This window comes from Trichomonas vaginalis, chromosome III, assembly GCF_026262505.1.
Source record: "Trichomonas vaginalis G3 chromosome III, whole genome shotgun sequence".
Taxonomy (NCBI): domain Eukaryota; phylum Parabasalia; order Trichomonadida; family Trichomonadidae; genus Trichomonas; species Trichomonas vaginalis.
Window position 1 is genome coordinate 26,833,009 of NC_067205.1, and position 20,949 is coordinate 26,853,957.

Consider the following 20,949-nt stretch of genomic DNA (forward strand, 5'->3'; position numbering starts at 1 on the left):
TTTTTTGGAATTTTGGGGAGAAAGAATCTTCTTTATCTCCACATATAGTGCTTATTTTCGCGTTCTGAAAGCGGAAAACGCATTTTTGGAATGCATAGATTCTGAATCACACGGAAAAATTAGGCTTTAATAAGAAAAATAGACAATTTATGAAGTAACAAAGCATATAGTATTATAAAAATGAAAAACTATTTTCTCATAGGAAAGTAAAAAATGAGAAGTCACTCAACTCAGGGTTCCCCATGCAGATTGATTCAAGGAGTAATAATGAAAAATTTAGATTATACTAGCTCAGCTTATATCATATGTGTGAGATAATGAGTGATTTATGAGTAAGGAATTATATTGATAATAATATTATAATAAATTTAACTAGATTTGAGTGGAAATGAATTTTAAACGATTTTATATTAGGAAATGGTGTCTATTTATGCCAAGACATATAATAAATAATAATTTTGAAGATATATTAGCCATAAGATTTGAATAGCTTAGTGGAAAACTCAATAAAGATTAGGACAAGTATTATTCTCCAATATCGATGATTTCAAACTTGGAATTGAGCGAAATTATTTGATAAAAATTCCATTGGAAGGATTTGAAAAGTTTTAACTATAATGAATGTATAACTTATGTGATGAGAAATTGAAATGAATATGAGTTTAAAGGAATAAATCAAGAAAATTTATTAGAATATATACTGAATTAAAAGACATAACTTGCATAAAAATAAAGGATTTAGCTAAAATATTTTAATAACTCTCGATCCCAAAAATTACAAAGTATTCAAAAGTTTTGAGATATTTAAATTTTAATAAAATTTTCGAAATTTAATTTTTTCGAAAGTGTCAAATAACGTATTTTCTTTCAGAAATATTTTTCAAAAATTTCATGTTCAAGTTTATAAGCAATGTATACTGAGTAATATTTTTGGCGATGTCAGAATTTTTTTTGAATGGTTTACGATTTTTAACATAGGTTTATTCCTAATATTACTAAATGAATATTTTATTTATTACAATTTTGGTCGCTTAAATTCAAAAACCATAAAATTTTGAGAGTTGGAGTACTTCTAAAAAATAACGTATATTTGTAGTGAGTAGGTATTCATCGAGCCTACTCACAACAAAAAATTTTTATTCGTTCTCTGGCCAGCAAAGAGCCAGAGAACCACATCTGCATTAACTTGTGCTGAAGTTTTTTTTGGATTTCCTTCCTCATTTGAGGAAAATCCAGATAACTTCAGCACAAACGAATTACAGACATATTCTCTCGCTCTTTGTGGGCCAAGTACCACAACTACATTACACTAGGTCAGAGTTCTTCCGAGGCCTCTCATCAAATGAGAGACTTCGGAAGAACTCTGCTCTATTCGAGTAAAAGTACATTCTCTGACACATAAATTGTTAGAGACCACAACTACATTATACTAGGACAAAGTTCTTCCGAGGCCTCTCATCAAATGAGAGACTTCGGAAGAACTCTGCCTTATTCGATTAATTACAGAATCCTAGGCCTTTTGGGAACTAGGAAAGAGTAGTAAGAGTACTTTAAGGTAGTGTTCATTACGAAGTCTCTCATCGAATGAGAGATTTCGTAATGAACATTGCCCATTTCAAGCAAATTTACTCCCCTAACCCTCGGAGGTTAAGGGAGTAGTACTATAGTCAACGAGGGCAATAACGTATAACTAATATCGACAGAAGCGCAATACCCACACAGCCTAGCTACTATATCCTAGCAGCTAGACTGCACAGGTATTGCGCTTCTGGCTTGCGTAACCCTCATGGAAGACCGATTGGAGATCCCCCGCCGAAATCACTTGCTGATGTGGATGGAGCAGCACTAAGATTGGCCAGATCAAAGGCTGCGTAGCATCCCAGCAAGTGGATAGTCGTCGGCGACACCAGCTGTAGTCCACCATGAGATTATGGCACTTTTTTAAATTTTGGCGCCAAGGATGAATCTGACAACTTTGACTATTTACAAAATGTCGGATTTGAAACTTTACAAATGTCAGATTTGAAACTTTACAAATGTCAGATTTTGTAGGATATACAGGACTCCATTTTCTGTCAATATTAATCTTATATCGATACAAATCAAACGTAAAGAATGTGAAGTAAACATACCATTGAAACAGATAAATAAGAAGTATTTAATAATAAAAAATAAACTTTTATTATATTTTACAAACAAAAAAAATATATAAACAAATAAAAAAAAATAATGATTAAATGTTATTAAAGTCGACATGTAGCAATAAAAACCTTCCAGTCTCACTGAACAGCATCAAAGCCTGTGATTTCTGGCTGTATTCCATGAACAGAGCTGACGACATCATTTTGTAAAATATTTTCTCGAATTTTAATTCGAAAACATCCGAAATAAAAACTAATCCATTAGTTGATGAAACAGCCAAATAATCAAATCCGTCTGGGCTCTTGAATGCTGTCATCATTTCTATCTTGCTTGGGAATATCTCTTCCTTTACAAACAGTCCATTTATCGTGTGAACATTCAAGCAATGAACAATTTTGTTGTCAACAGTTCTTGTCAAATAAACAACAATGAAACCCCAAGAAGGAGTGACAACAATAGACAGAATCGAGCACAAACTAAGTTCAATAACAAATACAGAGTTTCCTGTATCCAAACTGTGAACAACGACACCTCCATCTCGAGATCCAACAACGACAACTCTGAAAATTTTTGACAGACAAATTGCTCGGCCAATATCTCTGTGGAAAGGTGTTTGCGAGACACAACTTCCGAGTTTATCTGTTTTGTAGACACTCAATATTGAGTTCGAATTAAGTGTCGTGAAATAGTTGGAGTCGACGGATTGGCATTGAAGAGGAGAAGAAAATTCTGTCAAATAATTCTGGAGATTGTCAGTTTCCAAGACAAAACAACTTTTCTTCGTATTTACTAAATATAAGTTGCTCTGTAAATAAATAAACGTGACATCTGTATCGTTCATATCAATTTTCTTAAATTTCCTCAAATCCGTCTGAACTTGGTCGCCATCGAAAACGCAGACATTATTTGAAAACTCGAGGTTTTTCGAGATAGTGTAAAAACTGAAAACATTCGATTTTTCTTGGCAAACTTTGACAAACAATAAATTGGTCGATCCGCTGTCAAACTTAATTGGATTCGTCTTAACAGTTTGTGGATTTCTTCTAGGGTGAGGTGAAGTGAAAATTTGATGAGGAATTTGGCCCAAAAACATTTTTGACGCTTCGATTTCACTTTTCTTTACAGGGTCATTTAGATTTTCATTTGTCCAGATGTCATCATACAAATAAGGCGAAAAAGTATTATCACATTTTCTGCTTTCTTCACCTTTTTGTTTGTATCCGAACACCAAGTCAATCCAGTTGTTTAAGTTCTTCGAAACGAAATCGGATTCAAGAGCTTTTCTGTTTTTATAGACGAATTCAACGGGATTGTTGTGAGACCATGGAGGAAGAATTACGTCATCATTTTTATCATGATTTATTGTTCCAAGATTGAAATTGTTTTTGTTCAAGAAAATGTCAGGTAAAAAGAAGAATTCAGGGATTAATTCTTTGTAATCATTTTGGTCATGTAATGAACTTTGATGCAAGTTTTTAATTGAAGCAAATAATCTTTCAGCAATATCAAATTTTCCACTTTGAAGAACAATGTGCATTGTTGTAAATGGTTCCATTCTTATCATCATTCCAAACAAAGTTAATGAACATCCCATTCCGTTCTCATACAAAAATGAATCTCCGGACAATTCTGATATGTTATTCTTCAGAAATTCCAATCTTTCTTCGTTCAATGCTCCAACAGGTTTCGATAAATCTCTAAATGTCTTTTTATCAGAAAGATCCAATTCTTGGGAATCGTAATCATCAATGACCCATGGCATTATTGGATACTGACATGGATTAATGAAAGATCTGCCACTCAAGTAATTCAAGTAAATTAAATACTCGAAATTCGAAATTTGTCCTTGAACCCATTTCGTTGTTTTCTCTATTAATTGGTCACTAAACGGTCTATAAACAAATGATTTGAGTCTTTGCGTCAAATACTTCAAAGATGTTGCTCTGACTTCAGGAGACTCAAAATTAATAAAGATTTGATGTCCATTTTCTAAGAAAATTTCAATTGCTGTTGGCAAATGCAAATGACACTGTTTTTCAATGCCAACAATAGTATTATAATAAATTGTTTTGATGCTCCTTTGTTCATCATCGTATTTTATCGTCATGTCACTTTTATGTAAACTTAACAAAGCAGAAAAATTTCTTGTAATTTTGATAATAAAAATTTTTGTTGTAAAAAGTGACGCTTCATTTTCATTGAATTTCTTTGGAGAAATTTTTGTCCAAGAATCCTTTCTGAAGTAATTCTTTGTGTTCTCCATTTTTGATGTATCCAATCTTGCTTCACTTGCTTCTTTGTGGTCATTAAATTCCCAATTTGGCTTCAATTTAAATGGACACATTGCGTAACACAAAGTTTTATCTCTCATGAAATGTCTGTGAAGAGGAACTGCTTTCTCCCAAGCACTCTTCTCGAGTGTCATGTATCCCCATTTGTGTCTCCACATCTTGTGGTTGTTTTCGAGTTCTTTGGCTAACTGATTCTTGTAGTTTTCGATGAAATCAACTTTTTTAGCTTTGCTAACTGAAGAAACTAAAATGTCAACTAAAAATTGTTCTGATTTCATCCAAATATCACTAATTTCATCGCCAACTGATTTGACTTTGAATGGGAAACTAGTAAATATCTTAACAATCATGTCATAAGCTTCAAAACTCTTCTGAATTGAATGATTAAAGTTTTTGTCACTTTTTGAAATGTTAAAATTATAATTTGAATTTTTAACTTTCATTTTGATATGTGACAAGTTAATCAAGTTCTCAACAATCTCATTAATTTTATCTTGCAGCTTGATATTCTGTATTGTTTCTGTAAAAAATCCAACTTCTTTGCCAATCATCAAAGTGGAAGTCAACAAAATAAAAATCAATGCCAAATCAGTTTGTTTTTTCAACAAAATCTTACAGATTTTCTTGGCCAAATCTTCATCAATCCAATCTCCATTCTGATCAAATCTCACTCCAAACTTGACTTTGTTGATTATTGATTCATCAACAGAAAAAAGTGTCAAATAATCTGACACGGTTTTTGTATTTTCTGCTCTTTTCGTTGGGAACTCTATTTGGAAACAATTTGTCACACATTCAATGTCAGTGACTATCTGACCAATTTCCGATTGAATTTTACACAAAAGTGCCATATTATTATAACATTGATTTCTCATGAATAAAAAGTGCAAACTAATGAACGCAAAATAGTTAATTTCACGTATTTCTACGTTATCTCCTTTCTTATATAATTTTTCGTACATGGAATTCAAGAAAATTGGCTCCAAAAAGTCAGAAGGAAGAGAAACATGTCCAACAATCGAAACCAATGTATATAAATAGATCCAATCATCGTAAACATCAATCAAATAAGAGAGTAACTGTTTGATATCTGTCATTTGAAGATATTTGATGATACTCAATGGAAAAATTGGCCAATAAGTGAAGTCAAATGTCACTTTTTGTTGGGTTAACAATTCAATTGTTCTAACTGATGCTTTGTGACCAATTTTTTGGGAAAGGAAGCATAAGACAGGCAGGAAGCATCCGTTATTAGTAAATAAATAGTTTGAAAAACAATCATATAAATTCATGTCAAAAACTCTATCGTCCAAATGTGACAAAAACGAAAACATTGTAATAGTTATTGTTATAGAGTTAGAATATTTTGATAACAAGTAGATAAGGATATCACATATTCCTGCAATGATTTTCCCGTTGTTTGTTGACATGTATTTGTAAAAAACTGCCAAAAAATTAGAATTTTTGCAGAATTTTTGGAAAGGAGAGTTTTTCAACAAAGAAATCTTCTTGATCATGTCAATGATATCCAAACATAAACTCTCGTTCTTGCATGTCAACACATAATCAGTGATATGTTGTAAATCATCAAAAGTAAATGAAAAAGGTGACATTTCAACCAAAATTTGATATAAAATTTTCTTTGAAGAATTTTTCGTTTCTTGGTAAGGAAGAATTGAAGATTCTACTTCAGTTTTGTAGTAAACAATACAAATAGAACTAAAGAAAGAAAGGAAAGATATAATTGTTGTTACTAAACTCATGTTTCTTACAACAAAAATATTCAACCAATGATCAAAAATTTTGAAACTTGATTCAGAAGAACACCATAATTCTATGTTCAAAATGATGTTTGTTATCATTTGCGATTGGAGCTCTGTTGTTTGTAGTTTCTCAAAGAAATGATAGAACATTAAGTAGACGTCGAAATTGAGGAACTGTTTGTGTTTTGTTAAAATGTTGTTGATCATTGCGAAACTTCCTGATTCAGCGAAATTTGGCTCTGCATAATATCCTGTTTCAATTGCTTTTTCTAGCAGAGAAATTGCGATTTGGTAGACATTTCCTATTTCTTTCTTTACTGGTTTTTCTTCTCTGTGGAATCTCCTTCTCCTCATCCTCTTCGGCTGTGTGTCAATGTCTCCGAAATGGGAACTCCTTGTCTCACTCACTTCTTCTGTATAAACTCCGCTTTCATCGAAACTTTCTTCCTTATTTCTAATTTTATCATGGTTTTCGTCACTTTTTACAGGAGAAACATTTTCTTTATTAATTTCTTTTTCTTGTACTGGATTTTCTTCATTTTTATTAGTTTGATCTTTTGTTTCATCTTTATTTAGTTGTTTTCCTTCATTTTCTTTGGTTTGAGATTCATTTGGTTGTTTTTCAACTTTTTCTTCATTTTTAACTTGGTTTTCTTGTTGAGATTTTTGATTTTTAATTTTATTTTCTTGATCTAAATCTTTGTTATCATTAGATTTGACTTCATTTTCTTCTTTCTTTTCATCAACTTTTTCATTTTCATCTTGAATTTTCTCGAATTTTTGTTTTTCTGCTTGAATTTTACCTTTTTCTTCCTTGTTTTCATTAATTTTTACATTATTAACTTGATTTTCATTATTAATTTGGCTAGAATTAGAAGGATGAATGAGTAAACTGTCTTTGTTTTTAGTAGAATTGTCTATTTCGTCTTCATTTGATATTTCTTCAATTATTTGTGAGTCATTAGAAACATCGTTTGATTTGTCATCATTTAGAATAGATCTGTCAGCCAAATCAACAGTTATGTCATTTGATTTTTCTTCTTCAGAGACTTGGAAATCATCCAAAATCTGGTCATTATTTGGAACAATTTGGCTGTCAATTGTATTTGTTTGTGGAATTATTTCTTCATTAGATTCATCAGATGATTTGTCCTCTTCTATTCTTTTATCATTGATTTTCATGTCAGGGAACAAAAACAAAGGAATTAAAATGTCCAATTTCACCTTTGAAATCAACAAATTTGGAAAGTTTTCAAGTAAAAACTGTTGTGATTTAATGATTTGATTACTAAACACAACTAAATCTTTGGATTCATGTATTTCCATGAATACATCATTATCATTTTTCAAAGTTCTGTCAATCAAATCATCGTCATCACACAACAACAAAAAATATCTTATAAAATTACAATTACAATTAATAAGATTATTATGATAAAACAACAATTTCGTTTCTTCATTCGGTATAATACTCGTCCTTAATGTTGTATGCAATCCATTAAATAAAAACACTAAAATTAATCGGCCAATTTCAATTGAAAAAGTGACAGAAAAATCAGAAATATTTTGTGAAGTGATTTGTTGATTAGAAGTTTTTTCATCTGTTATTGTTTTGACAAACAAAGCGCTGTTATTTATATAAAGAGAAATAGCTGTTTTCATTTTGTCAATCACTTCACAAATGACCAAATCATTTTTCACTTTTTGGAAATTTGACTTAAAAATAAACGTCAAATTTCTATTTAATTTCAGTTTTTTTGGTAATTTCTGTTTTGAAACAGGCGGGAAATTCTTTTGGTACTTGAAGAATTTCTTTAATGTCAGTACTGCTTCATAGAAATGTTTGGAAACAACTAAATTATCATTAGGACACAAAAAACTTATAAATTTTTGGACGATAACAGGTGAACTGACTTTAATTGCAATATTTATGAAGATATCCATCAATAAATTGAAGTAGTTGTCATCTATCTTATCATCTTCCCATATACTAGTCAATACTTCCAATATAAAAATGTCAAATTCTGCATTATGTAACTGCAAACAATTTTGTTCAGAAAATTTTACTAACCTTAAAATTTCTTTTCCAATTAAAATCGTGCTCTCGATATCTGTGTAATTCCGCATTATTATTGTTGCAACACTAGGTTGGTATATTTCATTACTATTGGCTGTCAAAAAATTAAAAAGTGACATTGTCAGATTTCTGTCAAAAACCTTTCCAAACAAATTTTGAACGGAAAGTGACAAAATTTGTAATTCGAACATATTTATCGTTAATAAGTTCGGAAAAAGTGACATAAAATTCAATAATTTGACAAAGAAAACTTTGAACAAATCATTTTTGTAAGGAATTTTGACGAAATCCAAAAGTGTTGGACAAAACGTTGTAAATTTCTTTTTGTAGTCATCATTCAACGCAATTATTCTCGCGAGGAATTCCAGGAAGTCTATCATGTACTGCTGGCAAACTGTTTCATTCATTTGTATCTTTACAATGTCAAGTAAATTAAAAATTGACAAAAGTAAATTTTGATGTAAATCTGACAGATTCGAACAAATCTCGTTGAAAACAAACTCTCTCAAGTTCTCCTGTATAGAAAAACTGATCATCATGTAATTGAATGAGCTATCGTTGAATAGAAATTCTGTTACTTTTTGATTTTTGAGTAAAAAGTGCAAACTTGTCAAACAACTTTTAGTTATTTCAATTATACCTTGTTCTCTTTGTATAACTAGATACAACAAGTTGGAAAATCCTGTAACTATGTCCCTGTGCAACAACGATTGTTTTTTTGTCAAAGTTTCTTGTGAATTACAAAAATTTGCGGCAAATAATGACATAACCTCTTTAAACATCAATGGAGAATGTGCTGCTTGTTTGGTTAATAGAACTAATGCATTATCATCTTGGAAAATTAGTTTGTAAACCATGTTTCTGAAATTTCGATTTTCATCTACGAAAAATTCTTCTTTTAGAATGAAAGACTTAACAAATGTTGTATATAATGAACTAAACGTTGCATTGTATTGTAGTATTTTGTAACAAATCTCAAGATAAAGAGTTTCTACCATATGATCAGTTGATTCTGTTGTAGAAATGCCAATTATTGAGCGTAAGTATGATATACATTCTGATATATGTATTTTTGATCGAATAATCATCTTAATAAATATGTTTATCTTTGAATCTAATGAAGAATTAAAAATTGGAGATGCATAGTTGATTTCTGTATTAAAATCAGTATTATTTACGGTAAATTTCTCATCAAGAGCGTTGATTTGTTTGAAATTGAACTCCATTTTGATTAAACGAAAATCATAATTTTTATAATTCGAGTTTTTCTTAATTGTAACATTAGAACCACGTATGCTGTAAACAAGTATATCGCTTAGTTGCTGAATAACGTCCATAACCTTGGATGGGTCAAGTAAATCGCAAATTCCTGAAAATATGTCGTAAGAATCGGAATTCATTAAAATAAAATCGGGCATGAAGCATGAAATAATGAAATCTATTGTTGGTTTGCCGATTGTATCTTTTTTCTCTGATATTAACGCTAAAAATTTTTGGCGGAACAAAACTCTGTCGGGAAATGTCTGAGAATAGAATTTACTTACAATACTAGTAAAAAGGGAAGAGTACTCGTTAGCGAAGATTGTTGATTCCTTGTAAAAACTGAAAATTTCATCGACTAATGAAATATTTGGAGTGAAATTAGAAGATTTAATGTATTTTTCGAGAATTATAATGAATAATCTTTCTATTCCTTGGGTTCTTATTATTTTAATCGTGTAATTTATTGAATGTAGTAATATATCTCCTCCAGAACAATCATTAGTGGCTTCTCTTGCTGCCTCCCAGCAAATGAATTGATATAAAATAAAATTGATCATTAATCCTTTTTCATCACGATTAGTAGGAATGATTAATGAAAGAAATTCACAATCTTCTGAGGAAAATACATTAGTAATTCGTAAAACAGGCATTATTTCCTTGTATGTGAGATCTTTCGTTAATTGTTTTGTCTTGTCTTGGATGTCTCGCCGATTGGAATATAAAAAACTATTATGTTTAAGGATCTGAAGCAGCTTAACATTTTTAACGTTGCTGATATCGAGATCTGTATCGAACTGATCGATTACAAATAAAGTTATTTCAACAGGAGTGGATTTATTAGATAATTTCGTTTTATCAAAGTGAAGGACTTTCAAATGTTTATATTTTGTCAATTTTGCCATTTTGTGTGATAAAGGTTATTTATATGAGATATGAAGAATGAAACAAATTTTAAGAAATTTGTGAACCGCGTTTTTTTGAAAAGTTTTACAATGCGGCAAAAAAAAAATAAAGATTTTTCTCCACCGCCATCCACGAATCTATCGATACTTATGTGACAACTTGATAAGCTAGAGTGCTACTTAATGGGGCCACCTATATGCAGATATTTCCCAAATTATTGAATAAAAAAGATTGTCACTATATGCTCTTTCATTAAGTTTTACTACACGAGTATATTATTCTCATAAGATTTTCGTTTGAAAAAATCGAAATAATTAGATTTGATAAAAACGATAGTCAAAATTAAGATGCATAAATCACCAAGTATAGTATTCTAGTGAGAGTACTCATATTTTATTGCATTTTTAATGATCAAAATATATCTTTTGGTTGAATCTTATGTCCGATCATATTAAAACGAATCAATAATGCAACACACAAAGTCAGAATAGTTATTTCTCATTGGTTTTTTAATTGTGACAATGATCAAAATCATGCATTTGATTCAGTTTTGATTTCACTGTTGTTGCATACAAAACTAATTGGTTATTATATATTGCCATAAAATGTATTAACAGATTTTCGGTGAACGAATTTAATTAACAAAAAAGTTACAAAATAAAATAAATTATTATGCATCCTTCCACTTGCATTTCTCAAGATCAGATTCTGTGCATCCGCGCTTAAACACGCCGCCAGAATGGCGAACCATTCTCATATGCGACAAATCAACATGACCAAGCTTGTGAAGAGCAGCTACTGCTTCGGATTCCTCGTAGGAGAGTTCTATGAATCTATGAGATGGGAAATTGCCCTGTTGATGGAAAAGACCGCCTTCAATTGTTTTAACGCCGATCAAACTCGCGAAGGCTTCTCTGTTAACCCAAATAATATTGTCGTCAACCCACTTGACGCCAATATGTGGGAAATACTCAGGTTGAACTTCAGTAATTCTAAGTGCATTGAATAATTTATATGGGAACTTTGAAGCGGATGAGTTTCTGCGGCGGAAAAAGTTTTGTACAAGCGATCCAAATGAGATGATGTCTGATGACCATATCGATGATGGAATTAACCCCAACTGAGATGGACAAAATGTAAGTGAAGAATCTGCACAGACTTGGTCAAATGACCTGTTTGCAACTGGGATTTGCAAATTGAACATCGGCATGCTCTCAGAAAATTGCTTTGTGCTCATCAATTGGATAAAAGAATTATCTTGAAGGAAAATTGGATAAGCGCTTTGGTTGATGGCTTGTTGGAATTGGGGTGCAATCATTGTTGACTGAAGGACTGGAGCAAACCCCGGTTGAAGCATTGAATTTCCACTGAAGTACTAATTGGAGTACTGATAAGGTGGAGGTGTTGAGCTGTGATACATCATCATGGGGAGGGCTTGTTGGGCTTTCTCAACAGTATATTGCTTACTCATTGGATAGACTTGCATTGGTGCACTTAGAATATCTGAAAAATTGTAGAAAAAACCGCGCAATTCAATCAATTTTTGAAGTATTGAAAATTATTATACAATAATTAATCTCCAAAGTAGCATGACAAAACATTTGATCGAAATTGTTTATTTCAATTAAATATGAGTCTGTTTGTGGAAATTTTGATTTGATTTTTGCATAAATAAGGTGATTAATATCAAATGTTTATTGTAAAGTAAAAATCTATCGAGAATTTGAGGATTACGATAGAACACAATTTTGAAATTGAATAGAATTATTGAAAGGAATATTTGTGGCATTTTGAGAATAGAATTTAAGAATAATTTTTCAAATTTAAGATTTGAGTGGAATCTATATATGAATCTTTTAGATTTATTAATGTCATTTTTTGGTTTTAAAATTGATTTGTTTGAATTCAAATATATATTTCCTGCATGTAGGATTTAATGTATTATCTTGGTGTAATGTTGAAACTACAATACAAAAAGTTAAATAATGAAAAGTGTTCTTATCACTCAAAACTCATATTATACTGATGGCGGTATAATGTCAAGCAAAATCTCTGTAATAATTCAGCCGGATTTTTTGAATATGAGAACAAACCGAATATAGTCAACAATATATTATAGAATATCAGCATGACATCATTAACGAAGACAAAGATGCTTTATCGAAGATTTGAATATGCGGCTTTTTTGAAGATCGATATCGGTTTAATGCAATTCCTTTGACTTTTTCAATGTGGTATATTTCTTATTTAACAATTAGAATTGCTATTTGACTTATATTTTCATGAATTTAACAGGTTTTAATTGACTTTTCTAAACTTTTGTAAATATCTCAAAAGAAAGTTATTGAATTTTTTGAATACTAAATTTAGGCATTTCCTTTTCTACTGTTACGGTCTTTTAAACAATTATTCTCTTTTTTTCTTGAATTGTTGAATATCACTAGTATCTCTTGTCAACTATCAGGGAAATTATTTCTTTTTTGGGAAAATTTAGTTTTGGGTTAATTTTGGGAATAAATAAATGTACATCAATGTGCATCAAAAATTATTTCTCATGTAATAAAACAAAACCAATTTGACAATTAATTTATTCAGAATCTAATTGTTTTTATGTATTTTTTTTCCAACCTAATTTATGGCATTCTTTAGCATTGAAATTAAATAAATCAATTCTATTTTTCCAAAATTGTGTCATGAACTGGCTTCACTGAGTGGAACATTTTCACCAACTAATTAACTTGAATCTTTTTTATTCATATGATCTCTACTTTTTTCATATTATAATTCAAGATTTTATCAATCCCTTTATTGATTCATCCCAGTGCTTAGATGAGTTTTACTTCAGAACAGTATTTTATGTTTATCCTTATTGGATTTTGTTTAGAAAATCAATCAAATTCTATCAAATATTTAGTTAATGGTATCCATTAATGGAATTCCAATTAGATCATAGGTTACTCAGTAAGGTGCAACTAATACAAGAACACAATAAAAAAAGCAATAAAAAATTTTATGAAAAAAATCACCACAAAAATCGAGTGAGAGAAAAAAAAATAAATAAAAAAATAAAATGAACGCTCTTATCGAAGCTCTCAAAGCAGATAGCGTCGAAAAAATGGAAGCTGCAGTTCCAAGTGGAGAGATAGACTTTCCAATAACTTCTGAAGTCCCTGATCTTTTAGTTGACAGATCAAATTTATTAGGATGGGCATCTTACTTTGGAGCAAAGAATTGTGTTATTCACTTGATTGAAAAAACAGAATCATCATTAAATTGTGATGCTTTAAAGCGTGATCCCATTCATTTTGCCGTTGCCGCAGGACAACTCGAATTAGTGACATTCCTTTGCGAAACACTTAATCAAACATTCAATGAAGACAAAGCCGGATGGACACCATTACATTATGCTGCAACGTTCGGCCGTGTAAAAGTCGCCCAATATTTAATTGAACACGGAGCAAACGTCAACAAAAAGGAATTACTTGGCAACCTTCCTATCCATTTCGCATCTCTTAATGGATGCTTTAAAGTTCTCCAAGAATTAGTTTCACATCAATGTGATATTGATTCTAAAAATACTCTCGGAATTACACCATTCTTATACGCTGTTAGATATGGACATGTTGATATTGCTAAATTCTTAAAAGAACATGGCGCAAATCACACAAAAGTAGCTAAAAACGGACAAAACGCTCTTCACTTTGCTGCCCAATCCCGTTCAAAGAAGATGATCAAATACATATACGAGTTTGGAATGAACGTCAATTCCTTTACAGAAATTCAACGTACACCGATGCATTATGCCGCTGTTAGAGGTTTCGTTGATGGAATTAAATTCCTCTACAACAAAGAAGGAGATTATTCTATTTCTGATGTTAATGGTATTTTGCCAATCCATTTGGCTGCATCTGATGGCGGAATAGCTGTCCTCAAGATGCTTAAGCAGTTGGGTGCTGATATTACGGCGCAAGACAAATTTGGAATGAACGCACTGCATTACGCAGCTCAGGCTGGTGATGTTGAATGCGTAAAATACTTATTAAATTATATCGACGTAGCCTCAATGACAGTTCGCGGTTGGACAGCATTACAATATGCAGCATCTAACAACAACAAGAATTGCTGCACAGTTTTACTTGAAAAAGGAGCTTTAATAGATGAAAAGAACATTTACGGACGCGATGCAATTATGATTGCCAATGAAAACAGATTTACGGATTTGGCTGAATATCTAAGTCAAAGTCACAATAAGAGCACCAGTCATTCATTAAGAAATTAATTTTTTTGGAAATTTTTATTTTCAAATTTTTGTTTTATGGCTACAAAAGTATTTCTATAAAGAAGAATTTTTTATTTGTTTATTATATAATGAATAGATGTCATTTTATTTGATGATTCGAAAAATATTGTTGAGTAATGCTTCAATTTTTGAGATTTATCATGTCTCACCTTATGAGATCAGAATTTTGTTGAGATCATCCAACTGTGGTAGAAAAAGAATATGTAAAATTAACAATAGCATTGAAATAATAGGAAATTAAGGCTGCTCTCTTGCAAATTCTAATGGTTGGGTGCTAATCTTAAACAGAGATTGAATACAATCAATAAAGGCTTGAGATGAAATAAACGGAAGAAAAAAGTTGAATAGGTTAATTATCGCTCAAGAATGTGTGAGCCGACTAGGAAAGGAGTGAAATAAGAGCGTTCCGATTGATAAAGTAGGAAAACGAAATTATGATCGGAAAAGAAGATTAATTTCCAATGCTTACTAGGATAATCGAATGAATAAGGAGAGGAAGAAGAGAGTAATAGAAGATAAAAAATATATTCGCCATAAAAAAATATTGTTATAGACCGAAAATAGATTTTTTCGGTTTTCTCTTCAAATAATTGAAAGAATGATACTATTATAGGTTTATTATATTATATAGCATATAATCATGCTATAGCCGAAAATTATAAGTTTTGAGAAGATTGAATATAACACAAATAAATTTGAATGTAAGTTAAATTGCTTGTTGTTTTTAATATCTATTTAATGAGAAATCCAATATTGCAAAATTCAAATTGAATGATTGAAAGAACAGAAAAAGTCATTCTTTTCAATTTCGAATATGTTTCATTGTATTTATAATTATATGGCAAATAAGATATTTAAACTTGATTTTTGAAGGAAAATTCACAAAATTGAATAAATTCAAATAATTTTTATTCAAAAATAAACTAGTTATTTGAGTTTAATACTAATTTTCTATTCAAACTACAAAGTTTGTAATTTAAAATATTTTGTGAGATCAGATTGAATTAATTCAAGGTTCTTTTTCAATTAATATTAATGACCATATTACGCATTTTCGAACATTCTAAACCAAATATATAAAAATGGGAGACGAATGTTAAATTTGCTAGACATGGGGGAGTTGTCTGCAAAGTTTTAGCTCTTATCTCTAACAAAAAATTAATTTTTAAAAAAATGACCGAATACGTTTCACAGCGAGAAAAAAATAAAAGGCAAGATAGAATTTTCTAGACATAAAGAAGTTGTTTACCGAGTTTTAGCTCTTATCTCTAACAAAAAATTAATTTTTAAAAAAATGACCGAATACGTTTCACAGCGAGAAAAAAATAAAAGGCAAGATAGAATTTTCTAGACATAAAGAAGTTGTTTACCGAGTTTTAGCTCTTATCTCTAACAAAAAATTAATTTTTAAAAAAATGACCGAATACGTTTCACAGCGAGAAAAAAATAAAAGGCAAGATAGAATTTTCTAGACATAAAGAAGTTGTTTACCGAGTTTTAGCTCTTATCTCTAACAAAAAATTAATTTTTAAAAAAATGACCGAATACGTTTCACAGCGAGAAAAAAATAAAAGGCAAGATAGAATTTTCTAGACATAAAGAAGTTGTCTACCAAGTGTCAGCTGTTACTTCTTCTCAATACTGATATAAAATAAAAGTCTTTTTTATTTATTTAACCTTTATTGTTTCATTAAACTTCATTTATTTTATATTATAGTTTTATTCTTTTAGCTACTTGTAAAATAATCTAATTTTATATCATCATTTTACCGGATTATTCTTCAGTACATCGATTGTGTATCTAAAATAATATCATTATCCTTATTCTGTTTTTTCCAAAATTCTTTTAAATATCTTTTTTGGTTAGATTACTTTATACTTTTTACTTTTATTTTTTAATTTCAAAAAAAATTTGGTGATTGTTCTATTCTGTTACAATGTGCATTATCATATTCTAATGAATTATTCATTACATACATTTAAAAAAACTTGTTAAAAATGAAATTAAAAAATTATGTTTATTATTACGCTGTGAATGTGTCAACAGCGGTCATGCCTGTATCTGTATCCCATATTTGCCACAACCTTTCTGTATCTGCATTTGTGTATTTCGGTTTCAGCTGATACATTTGATTTGGCGTGTAATTTGTTCCAGTTAATGGATTAATTGGGAGATCTTCATGCGATGTGTTATTATTGTACTCCCAAATAAAGGCAGGAATAGCCTGAATGCTTTGGCAGCGCTCCAATGTCGGCCAGAATCTCTCAATCTTCCCATTTTGGTAGGGAGAATGAGAGTCTGTATGCCGCCATTGGACGCCCCAAAGATCAAGTAGATCTTGAAAGGCGCCCCTATTTTCTGAACCGTTGTCGGTCCAGAAACAATAAGGGGCGCCAAATTCAATGAAGGCGGAAGCCGCAACGTTCGCTGTCGTAGCTGCCAGCATATCTTGTATTTGTATACACGCTAGGACTTTGCGGCTAAAATCGTCGATTATGCCATAAATATACTGGCCACGAACACCCCTAAAATAATGAACATCTGCGTGCCAGATAAGATTGGGTAAAAGCGCCCAATATCTTACTGCTGTTTCTGGCCCGGCATGCTCTAATTGCGTCTTGGTTAAATGACTTTCTTTGAAGTATCTGCAGTTAGTATACATATCATGTGTACGGTGGCACTGCGCGTCACCTTACCCCTGATATGTGAATTTGACACTTTACGAAACCGTTAACGTATATTTTACAACACAAACGACAACACTAACTTAACCTTAAATATTTACAAAACCACCACCCACTTCACCTCACTAATGAAAAAATAAACGTTTTCACAAACGACTTCACTACTGTAAAAATAAACGTTCTCACTTACAAAAGTATTGCAACTCTTCCCATTGCTGTGCTTCACACAATAGTTCATATTCTTCAGTATCGCTGCTGTCACTCCAATCGTCAGAGTCAAAATCACTGTCAAAATAAATGTTAGTAAGTTTTGACAAAGCTAATGAAACACGTTTACCGTTTGTATCTATTGCTTTTATATATCTCCCATTATGTTTGTTGTCATAAACGCTCAAACTAACTTTACCCTTTCTCCCTCGTATCTGATAGAATGTATTTTCACGAGGAACGAAGAACAAATTCTTGAACTCATGACCGTTGTAGTTTGTTATCTCAATAGTTTTCGTCATTTACATAAAAATAAAATAAAAAATAAATGATATCACCACCCTCACACGTATGAAAACATAGCGCAAAAATAAATTTAGGTGAAGCGGTGAGATCTCACCTCTTTTTTCACCTGTTTTTTCACCCTGTTGAATTCATTGCTTTATAACTCTCTTCCTTGGTTTCTTTTTAGTTGCTTTCTTCACGTCTGTCTCCAACTTGACTGTCTTTCTTCTTCGGCCGTAATGATACCAGTTACTTCCACCAGTCAATGGGTTAAATGGTCTTTCATAAGGGTTTCCATACATTCCATAGGGACCATACGGAAGAACTACTGATGGAGGAAGAGTTCCATCGACTCTATTTAAATGCATTGTTTCACCTTTCATCTGGTCATTAAAGTCTTTTGCGTGTTTTGCAAACTCGTCGTCCTTTCCTAAAGCATTTTCTGACCAGTCGCAACCAAATTGATGCTTTATTTATGAGCCCTATTTTATTTAATCTTAACTTCTTTGCAACCCAGCCTCCAATCTTCCCTTTATTTGCATCTAATGTCTTTGAAACCCTTCCTCCACCATTTTATTTACTGCGTCATAAGCTCCAAGTGCTTTTGCTCCAAATGCTAATGCTTTTGTTCCCATTGCGCCTAAAGCTGCCAAAGCTACCATTTACACCATATTAAAATCATCTCTCTTCAATATTAATCTCATAAAAGTTCTCGTTACTGGAGAAAGTCAATGAAACATAAGCGTTCTCACGGGCTTCGCCCTCACCGCTTTGCGGTCTATCTAACTTATTTCTTATATCATCTATACGCTTCAAAATGTCTGAACAATTGCTAACATCTTCTACAACAGTTATTTCATCATGAATGACCTTCAAGACAAGCTCATTTAATATGCAATTAAAATCATTCAATAATGAGTCCATCCTTTCCATCTTTAGGTAGCACAACATCTTTCATTGAAGAAGGTTCGACAAGTCTTATGTTAAACTTACTGACAAAGTTTTGTTATACTATAATGCTTCGGTGGCGAATACATGTAGTTTGAAAACATAATATAGATTCTTCAGCAAATTCACTTATACTGGATTTTATAACAATGTTCTCACGAGACCAAATACCACCAATTGACAATCTTGTAAGCAATCCTGCTGAACCTTCAACTGTAAACGTCGATGGTAACATTCCACGAAGGTCATCTATTGACATCTTTGAGTCACTGAATTTAAAGATTTTCTTAAAGCAATCGTCATTATCTAACCATGCAATAGCTTTGAAGTTTTTCATTCGAATATACATCTGCTTCATTAAATGTAAAACCTGACTTCTTTGCAGAGATGACTTTAAAATCTATTGAGTTTTGTTTCAAAATTATATGCTATGCTAACTTCTGAAGGTAATGGATGTCCTTCCACAGTCAGTTGTTCTCTCACTACCATTTGAAGCTTTGTGTTAAAAACTTTCATGTCATCTCCTGTATCTAAGTTCACATACACAGCAACAGGGAAACTATCTTGCTTCTTTGTTTCATCATATATATCTCAAAACATTAAAGTTCTTCAATAATATTGTTCTTCCTGCTGGAATACTTCGAACCTGTCTGATTTCAATAGCTTTCTCACCTCCTACATACTCTACCCAGTGTCTTGGATATTCATAAGTATACTGACTTTCTTGAATTTTGGTAGGTTTCATCATAACGTGTTCATAGTATATTCTTTATACTCTTGTCAGTTAGACTCGGTGCTATGGTTCTGAATATTTCTGACTTGCATTTTTAATGGAGATAAAATGAAGCATTTAATACATGACGTAGATGAAGACATGAATGAAACTACAGACAATTAACTCTTCTCTTATTCTTCCTTTCAGCAAAGATTATGAATTCTGTTTCAAATGGCGTTTATTTTCTATTGTGGAAAGATGGGTTCAGGTAAGACATTTAATTTAATTCGTCATATACTCATAACAGAGCGTTTAGGAAACGACTCATATTATGACCAAATCATTATATCAGCAACTTCAGACTCTATGGACTCAACCAGCGAAAACATTTATGTCAAAAGTTCAAGCCTCTGTCGTTAAAGTTCCAGACAGTGAACTCATTGAATTTCTTCAACGTTACATTCGACGTAAGAGGAAATATTATGCCATCGTTGAATTTATACAGTCAGGAATGCAAAAGACTTCTGAGGAGATGGAAAGAATTATTGACAAACACCACTTACGTCAGTACTCAGGAGTTTACGATATGAAACGACTTACAAACTACATTCTGTCAAAACTTTCAAAATACCCCTTCAAAAAGTATCCTTCAAATACTTTGTTAGTTTGTGACGACTTCGCCGGAAAAGGTTTAGTGTCAAAACCAGACTCACCATTAGTGAACATCATTACTAAAGTCAGACATTACCATTTAACTGTAGCAATACTTATGCAAACATGGCGTTTCCTTGCTTTAAACATAAAACGTCTCATAACTGACTTCGTTATCTTTCAAGGTTTCTCACGTTTTTGATATTGAACTCATTGGAAACAGTCAGGTATAACATTACCTTTTGAAGAAATTTGGGAAGCATATAAGTCTCTCATCTCTTCCTCGTTCATACCTTGAGATTCATATCATGACTAATACCATTAAAGTCAAAAATATTCCATGGGAACGACCAACATTGTTTTAAAGTTAACCTTCAATTGACTGATGGTAAACAAATTCCATGCATCTCTGTCGCCATTTCTGTTAATATTTTTGCTGTCATTCATATCATCCACTTTCTCCATCTGTTAACTTTTGAGGATATGTGTTAGAATAGCTGTTCTTAAATGAAGGCTTCTCTCCCTTGAGAGCATAAACTCTATAACTTTCTGCATACTTTATGTTTGAACCTCCTGAGCCATCATTGACATAAATTTTTATAGGCTTCCACCCTTTGTTCATGTTCCTGCTTCTTCCCTTTGCTCTTTTGTTCAGTAGTTCTACATCTTTATACACAGCACCTGTCTCAGTGAATTCAACAATTATTTCAATCTCTTCT

At 31.5% G+C, this 20,949-nt stretch overlaps 3 protein-coding genes across 3 annotated transcripts, besides 4 other annotated features; 1 reads left to right on the plus strand and 2 right to left on the minus strand.

The window, feature by feature from the left end:
* Nucleotides 1-215: part of a mobile genetic element that runs on past the window's edge.
* A 2,018-nt stretch (nt 216-2,233) lies between these two features.
* On the minus strand, nt 2,234-10,438 carry TVAGG3_0770930 (beige/BEACH-related family; the record flags this gene model as incomplete). The annotated part of the gene is made up of 1 exon (XM_001584060.1): nt 2,234-10,438. One exon carries the CDS (start codon nt 10,436-10,438, stop codon nt 2,234-2,236), a length of 8,205 nt encoding a protein of 2,734 aa, XP_001584110.1.
* Nucleotides 10,439-10,851: 413 nt separating this feature from the next.
* TVAGG3_0770940 (transcription-initiator DNA-binding domain ibd family) lies at nt 10,852-11,938 on the minus strand (the record flags this gene model as incomplete). The annotated part of the gene is made up of 1 exon (XM_001584059.2): nt 11,110-11,796. The coding sequence occupies one exon, from the start codon at nt 11,794-11,796 to the stop codon at nt 11,110-11,112; it is 687 nt and encodes a 228-aa protein (XP_001584109.1).
* A 1,122-nt stretch (nt 11,939-13,060) lies between these two features.
* TVAGG3_0770950 lies at nt 13,061-15,272 on the plus strand (the record flags this gene model as incomplete). The annotated part of the gene is made up of 1 exon (XM_001584058.1): nt 13,510-14,718. One exon carries the CDS (start codon nt 13,510-13,512, stop codon nt 14,716-14,718), a length of 1,209 nt encoding a protein of 402 aa, XP_001584108.1.
* A 14-nt stretch (nt 15,273-15,286) lies between these two features.
* Nucleotides 15,287-16,125: a mobile genetic element.
* A 348-nt stretch (nt 16,126-16,473) lies between these two features.
* Nucleotides 16,474-16,502: a mobile genetic element.
* An 887-nt stretch (nt 16,503-17,389) lies between these two features.
* Nucleotides 17,390-20,949: part of a mobile genetic element that runs on past the window's edge.